We start from the raw sequence: 12,656 nt of genomic DNA on the forward strand, positions 1-12,656 counted from the left end.
TTGGAACACCGCAAATACCAAGTGCACCGAACGATTTGCCATTTTCGGTGTTTTCTATAATGATGTACATATTTACTTATTTCATTTATGTACATACATACATATATATATATATATATATATATATATATATATATATATATGTGTGTGTGTGTGTGTGTGTGTGTGTGTGTGTGTGTGTGTGTGTGTGTGTGTGTGTGTGTGTGTGTGTGGTGTGTGTGTGTGTGTGTGTGTGTGTGTGTGTGTGTGTGTGTGTGTGTGTGTGTGTGTGTGTGTGTGTGTGTGTGTGTGTGTGTGTGTGTTGTGTGTGTGTGTGTGTGTGTGTGTGTGTGTGTGTGTGTGTGTGTGTGTGTGTCTATATATCATTGTAAATACTTCACACACCCTTTTTGATCAGTTCTCTCGTATTCCATGACCGTGATTCAACCATGACTGTGTGACCCTGTTTCGCTTCAACGGGCACCTTATGCTTTTTGGTTTTGGAGAAACGTCTTACGCACCATTTGCTAAAAACGGTATGTTTGACGTGGCCTGGAGGCCACTGGCTGATCTGGAGGTGTCATGACAAAGGTCGTTGAATGAGTTGGACATGGAGTGATCCATCGGGTTCTACCTCATGCTTCCAGCGCATTCCGGGGTCGGATGGTGAGGACACGCCTACCTGTGCTGCTGCCAATGGCGCGCAAGCGACATTTACTGCCGCTCTGCGATATTTACGATTTACCAGCCATGATAACAGGATAGATTTTGAAAGATGCTGTCAAGCTGGCACAGTTGCCAGGCGGCTCTGTAACGTCGTGGCCGGAACAGGATTGCCGGGAACGAACAAGCCCTCAGGGAAGTGCTGGATCTATAACACCAATCAAGGCCCCCTGGACCGTGGCTAGGCATTCGTGGCGATCACTATGAGTCGGGGGGCTAGTTAAAAGGAGGCTCGCATAGGTTATTTAATGGGTTTGATACCAAGATTCTCTAATGGAGGTTTGCAAACGTCGTGTTATTGATCCACTATATTTCTCATTATCTTTGCTACATTTAGGCTATATTTTTCGGGGGATCAGCGCTCAGAGCATGTAATAACATGCGATTATAAAAATGTTCTTCCACCCTAGAAGAAAATGTTTTACGGTGCGACGCACAGCTGCGCAAAAGATACAGAGCGTGGTTCCGTGAATTACTGGTGCTCCACATGCATGATTATACATCATCAACGATTCGATGAATTGTGCCATGATAGCTCTCAGAGAGATTCAAGACAAGGTTTCGCATTGCTTTCTCTTTGTCGGCAGGTTTCGTGGTTCAGAAAGCAGGACCTCCACATCCTGACGCTGGGGACGCACAGCTTCACCACCGACAGCCGCTTCAAGGTGAGGACATATTCGGGATCTGCACGTGCCCGCGGACCGTGCAAGACTCGGGCGTCACCAGACGTGAGCTCGGCCAGATCCTGGTGATCTGCCATGGCTGAGCAGTGCCCGTCTCTGTAGGTCGGACCAGGTTATGTATATATATATATATATATATATATATATATATATATATTTATATATATATAGTTATATATACATTGTTATATATAAAGGTTTATATATATGGTCATATATAATTGCTATATATGTGTTTATATATATATATATATATATATATATATATATATATATATATATATATATATATATATATATATATATATATGCATATTTAATATGGAGCATCTTAAATGAACAATAATTATATCTCCTCGGAAATGTCATCCTATCGTCACAAACATGATATAGGTAAAAATCCAGTAGTAGACAAGTTCGTGACCATTATCACTTTCTTCAGGCGTCAAGTTTCTCATAATATTTACCCATCATTACTTCTTGAAAATAGAATCGGTCAACCAGTACCCCTAGTATAAGGTCACTTATTGCCAATATGCCAACAACTCATAGTATCCGAGAACAAACGGCTTAAGGGGTGTTTTGCTTTTTTCAAAGAACTTCTGTGGCTTTAGCGGCGCGACCCAGCCTGATCCCAACAATAATGCTTTTGATGGACTGATGTCTTCCCGGCCACCAATCGCATCGCCGTGAAACCTACAGCAACAAGCAGCGTAGTCACTGAAGAAAATGACACAATATTCCGCACCGCTTCAATGCAGGCTGTCTGCTCAGGCGGCGTACTTCTGCAACGTAACCATACAACCTCTATTTTACTTCCCATTCAATCAACAAACTGTAGGACGACTTGTCGGAGGCGAGTCTAGGTCTCGGTGACCAGGTGTTGCAGTGAGATAAGACTGACAAATGTTGATGGGTATAGGCCTCAAGCGCAACACCCTGAGGCGTGGATGGAGATAAATCGGGCCATTCAAAGTTCTCAGGCGCGGGAACCTGTTTGTTGAGACCGTTTGATCGATAGACATACACGTGGGCATAGACAGGCATTTAGCCCGGCCACAATGCTCTCGCTAAACTCAGTTTAACACAACCACCGCCCGTGGTCAAGAAATAAAGCGAGATGTCACAGGGTGTCAAAAGCAAGCAGCTGAGAAATCCACACATGAACAGATGCGGTGGACCTATGCACTGCTGGGATAGGTGTAATGGCGAGAGATCGGCATCAAGTGCCTGCGCCTCACTCAGTTAGAAGCGGTTCAATGTCTGTTTAAAGGAAGGTCAGGTGACGTCAGATGGCAGGACGGACCGTGCCGAGCACTGCGGCACGTTAAGCTTGCTCCGAAAAATATCGTCGTTGACCCGGTACTTCACGACGGCACGGCGTGGTCAAGAGTCACACAGTAAGCTCTGCTTAACGTAGGGCTGATCCCACAAATCCAATAAATAAAAAATCGTGCTAAATCTTAAAAAGAAGACACAGGAGTTACCGTAAGTCTGGCGGCAGCTCGTCGTTCGTCGTTCGTCGTTAAAGAGCTGATGTTGTTCTGAAGTTTCAAAGATATTTTTGTAACGCCTTGGCTGTCGGTGATGCTGACGCTCCGGGTTGGGTTTTGAAGGTAGTTGGAGGCCGTTCGAAAAGAGAGCTCGAAAACCAAGAAGAGTTGTTCGACTCCATTAGTACAAGGTTTGGTCAAGAGTTTGGAGTGGTTTGTCATATCGAAGCACATGCTGAAACCTCCAGCCAAGAAAGCGCAGTTATTCAATCCTTTCACCGCAGCAACTGGAAAGATAAAAAGCCCAAATTTATTCATTTCGTCGGCTGCAAATCCCCAGGCCTCGGGAAGCCCAAAGCCGGCCAATACTCCAGCCGTGGACATCTAGTAAGCGGAAGATGAACATCGGTGCACCTCTGCCTACTAGACACATGGAAGACAGACATTCCAAAGCATAACCTCTATTCATGCAGGTGGCTAGGTGGCTAGGCTCTTGGCTTACGTTTGGGTCTGCCGTGGATCTCTCGTCCCGCGACGTGAAAGACGTCTTACTGGCATATACATGTGCGTTTTGGGAATGTAGCTATTCATGGATTGCGTTATCAGGATCTATCGTAGACCAAAAAATCAAGCGCACTTAACCTGGTTTAAGCCCGAGGCCAAGTTTGCTGGTTGTGGACCAGTCTTTGGACCCTTTGGTCTCATCAAGTATTGAGCAGCGTTAATTGAGTCTTCGATAAATTACGTTATGCATTTTCACAGTTTCAGCCTCCATCCCTGGTTTCCACGGGGGCTACGTTGGACGAGATGACGCCTTCTGACGGCTACACCGTTCAAAAAAATTGTCAAAAATATTTCAGCATGATTCGCAGGCTCATCAGAACGTAGCGTTACGCTGTCCATCCCGCCCCCTTGTAGCACTTCGGTTACGTTCCATCGAAACTCCCGTCCGCGCCCAATATTCCCTGAATCCCTTCCATGCGTCACGCATTCAGCCCATGGACCACGCAGTTAAATTAAAAATGTACCACAGCACCACACAAGAATACCACCACACAGCGGAGGGACGACACTTAATATGCGTCCGTCACTTTCGACTTCTTTCTTTAAACATTTTTTTAAAGTAAGGGCTTTAAAAAGGGTTTAAGGGCTTAAGAGTAAGGGTTTAAGGGTAAGGGTTTTTAAGGGTAAGGGTTTAAAAAGGAATACTGGACCAAGGGAATGCAGGACATTTCCCTGAAATGCTGATACACTAGGTACCTGGGGACATTACTTCATGTTCATTTTGTACCAGATAGCATCCTGTATGTTGCTTATATGTCTTTTCATTCCAACTGCTTTATATCCTACGCCTGGCAGCAAATATTGGCTGGCCTTTCCAGAGACAACACCTAGAGCGGGGTCAAACAGAAAGTAGTTGCGATATGCGGCAGCATTTTGCAGTTCATATACTTGAAAGGACATGGTGGCTGGTTTTAAGGTACAATGCTTCTATATGTTTGGATAATGGCTTATCTCGAACGTCACACTTCAAGAGCATTCCACGAACATCGTGAGCATTCCAGTCATTCAGCTTCCCACGTCCTGTTATCCGATACGCGCTACTGCGCTACGGTGCGCCCGGAACACAAGCAGCTTAGCCGAAGCGTTCTGAGGACACGGACCGAGCAAAATCACGGAAAGAAACTTGTCGGCGGGTCTCAGTGTTTGCTTCAACGACTGGGCTAACTACTTCCAGGCGTAAATAACTTAATGACGCTGCTCAAACAGCATGTCGAGCTGCCGAGAAACTAAGCGTAAGAGCATCAAAGTTGCAAGATGACGTTTGTTTGTTCAGCTTCGGGACAAGATTGAGTCTGTGCAACACTGATAACATCCTGAGATTCGCGAGGTATTTTGCTGTTGCTAAAATTTATGGTTTCTCAAGTCGGGCCAAGGTCAGGTTGACTAACTAAATACTGATAATCTGTTCTTCTAGTTCGCATAAACCGTGCTATAAATGTGCTGTAAGTGATTAATTGCATGTTATCGCTCGTTATATAGTTGTTACGTACGTTATACCTGATTTAGGCATAGGTTGATCTCACATGACGTCCGCTGGTGACCTAATGTGACCTTTCATAGTATGCCTGATCTTGACTGGCAGATGCCGGCAGTGGTAGATAAATCATTCCAGAATATTTTGAATGACTAGGCCTCCCCCAATTCACCTACCCCATGTTTCTGGACTTAAACATGGTGGTCGTAGGTTTGGTGTAGAAGCAACTTATTTCTTATCTTACCCATTCCCATTCATTTTACCTATTCCCAAACAGGTCCAGCCCACTTTGAAATGCAATATCGTCGGTAGCATTGAAGGCTGCACATGGCATCGTTCTGCGGCTAAACTTCCGGACTTTCCGCTACCCTTCGAGTGGACGCAACCGAATGGTAGCTCTGATTAAAAACACAGAAGTCGTACTCAGTATCTCGAAAACGGATACGCTGCGCCATCCGTTGTTCATTTAGAATATCTTGGCAAGGAGAATGCAAGTCAATTTCTGAACGTTTTTAGTTTTGCGTGCATTTAGTTTCTTCCGCGTGAAGCACTGGGCGCGCAATACGCTTAAAGGCATTCGCAGGGGCATAGCGAGAGTCCTGGTAAGGTGGTGATGGTGGGTGAGGGGGGGGGGGGTCACAGGGTTGACGAGGTTACCCTTATGGCGAAAGCCCTCCTTCCCTTCACCAAAATTAAACCACCGGATATGGCCGACTTCATTTCGGGGCTAGCTTTTCTGATTTATTTTAAGTTTTCATTTCTTTAACTGCAGCACAGCCAGAAACTACGTGAAGAAACATTTTATTTCCGTCTCCGCTTTGAAGTTCAACTGAAGGAGACGAGAATTAAATGCCTGCATGGAATGATCCACCGGCGCTTTCATTCTAAAATGGCCCAGTGAACTTGTTCTAAGCCGATAGCACTCTGAGGCATTGCCATAATTTGTATGGGTTTCACAGCAGATATTGAGGGTACGGTGAAATCAGATTGAAGATCGAAATCGGGTTAACAATTGCTTAGCCAACCTTCGCTCATTTGCGAATGTTCAACCTTCTTCAGAATCGATTAGTGAAACACTACTGTAAGCTAGTTTTGAACTTGCGCGCTCGAAAACCTCAGAAACATGCCTTAACGCCCAGCGTTGCAGCATCCATAGGCCGCCGGGAGTCGGCCTGCGGCTGCCACTAGGCGGCGGTCAATGGGCAGACGAAAATGGTGACGCGTTTAAAGGAAATATCTTTCAAAGCTTTAAGTCATCAATTTGTACATGCAAAAGGGAAAACGGTGAACAGTTCACCCGTGTGATTTTTTATTGATAATTGGAACTGGCAAGTATTCCCAACACTACGCATTGTTGGGATCTGGTGGTGGATTTAGAAGAGCAAATGGAGAATCTCTTTTTTCGCGCCGGTGTAACCTTAAAATCTGTGCGGAGGACATCTCAACTTTGTGAAGATATCAAGGTTTAAGATAACATGTGAGATATCAGCAAGGTAATCCACTTTGTGCATTCGTTTTACGCGATACGCTTGATAATTTGTGATCGCGCCGCCGTAAGTAGAACTGTATGTAAACTCATACGATCATTACCTGAGATTTTGCAGGGCACAGCGCTGGTCTTTTACTGTTGAAAATAACTGTTTTGTGCCGAAAATTACCATTTAGTTGAAAACGACTGTTTTGTTGTTGAAAACGCCACGTGTATGGACACGTGATCCCGAAAGACTTGGCATGCATCCGTAGCCCTCATAGCCGCCGACATCGCACAAAAAGGCATCATCTTTAGCACCGCTGATGATTGCATTGGCCGAAAGATCACGCGCTTGCTGCAATAACCCGCTAGATTAGCTGCTCGCCACCATCCGCGTGGGCTGTCGCGCCTCAGAACCCTGGCAGCACCACAAGTTTCAAGGAGTGCTCGACCTCACCGAGCTTGGGCATCGCGGACGTGCGATCACCGGACGTGATTCCAGCTGTCAGGGCGGTAGTCGGGCACCCCACTGCCGCTGTCAGTTCTGGCAGGCGCTGGACGTAACGTTGCCATGGGGATTGGTTTGGAGGACAGAAAAGTGCCGGGCTATTACTGCCGCCCTCCTAAGTGCACATCGTTCACGGTCTTCTGGTACAGGACCTTCGCGTGTTCGGTCCGATTGGACTGACCCTTGTAGATGCGGGGACGGTTTGAATTTGGTGCGTGACTCATGCTACGGCTTTTCACTTCTTAAACACCGGCCCAATTAGTGGGGATTTCAGTTGAAAGACCTCAGCCGAAGTTTTTGTCTTTCTAGCGCCCGTTTGGCACCCACAATCTGTCACCTCCTGCACGCCCGCAGCAGACCGTCCACAAATGTAGCATCCGCGGCGGAGCTGTATATGACAGCGCTCCGAGCGGCCACGTACAGACCAGCGAATACAGCGGAGGCGTAAGCCGGCCATGAGTCTCACGTCCCCCGGCGATATGCGGCACGATTTCAAGGAGATCACAATCTCGTGCCGAGGCATTGCATCCTGGTGCGGCGATGCGTCACGGTTGTCGCGTCGCTCGGCTCTGCTCCGCGGCGTTCCTACGGAGCGTCTTCAGGCGGGCTCCTAAGCGCGACTCTGCTTCGCGGCGTTCCTACGGAGCGTCTCCGGGAGGGCTTTTCGGCGCGGCTCTGCTTCGCGGTGTTCCTCCGGAGCGTCTCCAGGCGGGATCCTAGGCGCGGCTCTGCTTCGCGGTGTTCCTCCGGAGCGTCTCCAGGCGGGATCCTAGGCGCGGCTCTGCTTCGTGGTGTTCCTCCGGAGCGTCTCCAGGCGGGATCCTAGGCGCGGCCCTGCTTCGTGGTGTTCCTCCGGAGCGTCTCCAGGCGGGATCCTAGGCGCGGCTCTGCTTCGCGGTGTTCCTCCGGAGCGTCTCCAGGCGGGATCCTAGGCGCGGCTCTGCTTCGTGGTGTTCCTCCGGAGCGTCTCCAGGCGGGATCCTAGGCGCGGCTCTGCTTCGTGGTGTTCCTCCGGAGCGTCTCCAGGCGGGATCCTAGGCGCGGCCCTGCTTCGTGGTGTTCCTCCGGAGCGTCTCCAGGCGGGATCCTAGGCGCGGCTCTGCTTCGCGGTGTTCCTCCGGAGCGTCTCCAGGCGGGATCCTAGGTGCGGCTCTGCTTCATGGTGTTCCTCCGGAGCGTCTCCAGGCGGGATCCTAGGCGCGGCTCTGCTTCGCGGTATTCCTCCGGAGCGTCTCCAGGCGGGATCCTAGGCGCGGCTCTGCTTCGCGGTGTTCCTCCGGAGCGTCTTCAGGCGGCCGTTCGGCGCGGCTTTGTTCTGAGCTCAGTGGACATTGCCCGTCGGAAGCTGCATGGAACGTGAGGCTGCCATTCGCGGCATGACGATGTAGAACAGCCCGGCGCCGCACACTTCCGGAGGATATCATGCGATGTGACTAACGCTGGCCGGATGTTCTATTCATCAAAGCTGAGTAAAACAGGACGGGAACAAACAGACGAGAGCAGGAACAAATCCCTAAGCCGGCGAGCGTCTTGTTTGCGGCATAACATTCTGCTGGCGGCATGCTATTCTGCTGGCGACGAGGAATGTTCACCTGGTAGGTAAGCTTCCACGATGGAGGTCTCTCCAAACAGTAATGTGTGCCCTGCGCCAACGCGGGAGACGCGCTGCGACCCCAATATGCATATCGTCCGTTTACGTCGCATTTATCCCATAGCCAATATCGTGCACGGACAGATGGACAAAACGGTGTTAATAGATGGCGGCGAAATGGTGGTGGATGCGGGCACATATTGTTTCTACAGTTTCTACAACTTTCCGACTGTTTCGAAGTATCTTTTGTACATTGGCCGTGAAAACTTCAGCACACTGTATCGCACCTAATTGACTTCAGAAACTGTACTTGGTATCAATGCTAGGATAATCACAGTGCTTGTGGGAACGGGGGCATGAGCGTGCGGCGCTATTTTGCTACACCTGGCTGATTTTCCACCGAAATGTGCCAAACATAATCGCTTCTATTTACGCCGGCAATGTTTAGAGTGATAAAGTGCACTTTAACTCTAACTCTGACCCAGAATACTTAATTCTGAACCCAAAAACTGCGTCAGTGCCGACAGATCAGACGAGTCGAAATCTTACAAGGTCTGAGGCATCCGTCTCGCGACCAACGACATTGTCATAGTGTCAATAATAGTGCTGCTCAGTGTTCTCCCTGATCTTTTATATACTTGTTTTCTTCGCAACAGCACCTTATTTTTGATGGAGTGCCTTTATAAGTGCCTTGACAGCCTCTAAATTCGAACCGATTCTCATAACCAAGTTTGCTGGCCAGGATATGTTGTTTCAAAAGTGAATTATTAAGTAAACAAGAGATGTAGCATTGGCGTATCCAAACAAAGTTGTTTGAGGTAAGCTGGATGTGCCCGGTATTTCAAGGGCCGGTACATTTTTGTCACGCACGTGTTCGTTATCGGTCGCACGCTCACGCAATCGTGAAATAACTGTTTCTGATCATCTGTGACATTACAGTTGAGACACAGTGCACTCGCCACTATGGCTCCAGAAAACAGGAACCTTTATGTTCAGACATACCTTTGGAAAATGATGCAGTTAAGTGATTTCATCTTTGCAGAAGTACAGTATTTTAAAAAGTTTGATACCTTGAAGCTCATTTTTCAACTTTATTACATCTCTTCATTTAGCCTCTGCCGTTACTTGTTGTTGGAGCATTCTCTGATAAAGGTGCCTTAATCTGATAATGCTAACCTTTGCATGCAATTTCCAACTAGTGCGTCAAAATAGTTCTTTTTGTCTTGGGTGAATGCTATTTTCGTGTTATCATGCAGACTAGTTTCCACGCCGCTGTGATTGCGTTTCTCAGTCCCTTATATTATAAGAAATTGGCGTCAATCAGCCAGACACCGCCACTTTAAAGAGTTTTGATAATCACGGGTTTTCCATGAATTGTCTATCATTGCGTCACAATATTGGAAGACGTACGTTTTCACGCTTTGTATTGGGCCCAACTTGTATTTTGGAGCTTTGACACGTTTTCCTGGCGGCAACTCAATACCTTTACTATACAGTTAAAAACTTCACTGCTATCATTTCTTTATAGGTATATAAGCTTCATTCCGTCCACTCTTGTTTGTGATATCTGAAGTCAACGCGGTTCCCAGCAGTTGTTTGCTCTTATCCAAGCTAACCGCAAATTGGCATAAATGTCCTCCTCGTTGAGTGCATTTAAACCGCCCGCTTTATTGCTCTGACACGGCGTATCATTAACAACCTCTGGAGGTGGGTCTCATAACAGCAACTCCGTAGCATGGGTCTGTGTCTGCGTACGCGAGAAAGTAATTATGCTGAGTGACACGTGCGCACTTATACTTCTGTGCACAGTTTGCAATACGTAAAACTATGAAGACACCGTTGTGCTTCATTTGATTGTAAGGTTAATTTGCCATGCATTACTCATGGCTCTAATGGACGAAACGACAGTGGCCATATTTTATTGGTCACATTATATATATATATATATATATATATATATATATATATATAATATCTGAAGCCTTGTATTCGGCGTTGCTTGGACTCCGTCGATTATCTCCAGCTTATTTCGTATTCGTTCTGGCTAATTTAGTTAGTTTTGTTCAGGTTCAGCTGACGTCTCGATAAAGTCTTTAATTTCGACAACATATCTAAAAAATTTAATCGGTGCCTAGCATTTCCGGAAAACAAATGGCGGTCATCTTCCTACTGACCTAGCCTTGACTGGGTGGGGGCCGACCGTTGGGCCTGACCGGGAGGGGTGGAGGCCAGCGGCGGGGCTTCAACCGGCGGCGGGTGCCGACAATGGGACCTGGTGGGGCGAGGCGGGGTCGACAGCGGGACCTGACCGTGCGGGACAAGGTCGACAGCGGGACCTGACCGAGCGAGGCGGGGTCGACAGCGGGACCTGACCGTGCGGGACAAGGTCGACAGCGGGACCTGACCGAGCGAGGCGGGGTCGACAGCGGGACCTGACCGTGCGGGACAAGGTCGACAGCGGGACCTGACCGAGCGAGGCGGGGTCGACAGCGGGACCTGGCCGTGCGGGACAAGGCCGACAGCGGGACCTGACCGAGCGAGGCGGGGTCGACAGCGGGACCTGACCGAGCGAGGCGGGGTCGACAGCGGGACCTGACCGAGCGAGGCGGAGCCGACAGCGGGACCTCATCGGTTGGGACGGACGGGGTCGACGGCGGGCCCTGACAGTGCGGGACGGGGTCGACAGCGGAACCTGACCGTGCGGGACGGTGTCGACGGCGGGCCCTGACCACGCGGGACGAGTGCCGACAGCGAGACCAACTCGTCAGTCACCGCGAGGCGCCGGCCGCTGCGTCGGTCGCTCCGGCGCCAGCCGTTCGGCCCACCCGGCTATAATGCGTTATTGATCACGGCCACAAATCAGGCATAGGTGACCGGCGGCGCGGAGCGCACGGGCAGTCAGCGTAAGGGAGTGGCTGTCGGCCGGCAGAGTCGAGGAGCGAGCGCTCCAAAAACACGGCTGATGAAGCGTCACGGGGCTTGTCAACGGAGGCGGGCTGGGAGTGACCTGGGGAGGGGGGGGGGGGGCTGACTCTGTTTCGGTGGGAGAGCGGAGTGCGTTCCGGGGAGTCATTGATCGATATAAGGGGCTGACCCTTACTGCAGCGGTAGTAAACATGCAAGACGATGTGACTGGAGACATCTGCATGTTCTTTTGTGAGAACGAATTGCACCATAAAAGGCTGAACTAACGTGTGGCGCTGCGTATTGTGTGCTCTGCCGCTGTAATTGCCCAACTAGCGGTGTTAAACAGCCACACCATTTGCGCTGGAAATTGTCTGTCGGGTTGTCAACTCAGCCCACCAAGAAACACGTACCGTCCAAAAACAAGCTTACTCGGTTAAACTGGTCCCAATTGCTGTTTAGGCCAGCAGTTTCTTTCTGCGGTGGGACGATTTTAGCTGTTTTGCGGTGTCTTGAATGCCCCACATATTGAAATGCTGTGAACTAAACATCAGAATATTATCGGGGTCGGTCCACATTAAAGTATTCACACTCACTCCCAAAACGTCCTGTGAACCCCCCCACCCCCTTGCAGTGTCTTCGACTGCGCACGAGAGGTGGCTCATCCTGCTGAAACAATCTTCTTGTATTTCGTGCCCTTTCCGCCAAAGAGCGGTCTACTTTTCCACCACCTCGATGGGCAGGGGAATCACTACGGTTAGGTGTGCGTTTCTCCAAAAGGAGCCATCTAGCAGGCATGCCGTCAATCGATTGCTAAGAACGAAAGAATCAAACGTAACGCCGTAATTAGTTCGAATGTCTTAGAATTTCGGCAAAGCTTAAAAAGTCATGTATTCATCCTCTGTCAGATCCCAGGAACAGGGCATATGAAAACATGACTTTGATACTGATTTGGTGCCGAAATGTTTCGTTTAGCAGCACTTGTGATGTAATTTTGTGAGGCAAGCAACTGTGGCAATACTTTGCAGGCTTGTGCACAGACATTGTCTTACGTAATGGCCTATAGAATTCTATTGTCCGCAGTCAAATGCTTTACTTGATTGATGGTACCTCACATCCCCTTTGACTTCGAGTAATGCTTTCAATGTCTGGTTGATCGTTTCCACGTTGGTTCACTTATGAGCTGGATTATGTTCAGTTGTGGTCTATTGGTGTTTTATGGCGGCAAATCACTGTGGAGCATCGAAACTGCCTTTTGTACGCATG

At 48.8% G+C, this 12,656-nt stretch overlaps 1 protein-coding gene across 1 annotated transcript in view; it reads left to right on the top strand.

Annotated features, from left to right (window-relative positions):
• Positions 1 to 12,656, top strand: part of LOC119101362 (hemicentin-1) — a gene marked incomplete in the record, with an annotated part of 161,232 nt that overhangs the window by 103,033 nt on the left and 45,543 nt on the right. Inside the window, 1 exon segment of the mRNA XM_037224691.1 lies at positions 1,290 to 1,367. Within this exon segment, the coding sequence (XP_037080586.1) occupies positions 1,290 to 1,367 (78 nt within the window).

This window comes from Pollicipes pollicipes, unplaced genomic scaffold, assembly GCF_011947565.3.
Source record: "Pollicipes pollicipes isolate AB1234 unplaced genomic scaffold, Ppol_2.1 Scaffold_4881;HRSCAF=5763_pilon_pilon_pilon, whole genome shotgun sequence".
Lineage (NCBI taxonomy): Eukaryota > Metazoa > Arthropoda > Thecostraca > Pollicipedomorpha > Pollicipedidae > Pollicipes > Pollicipes pollicipes.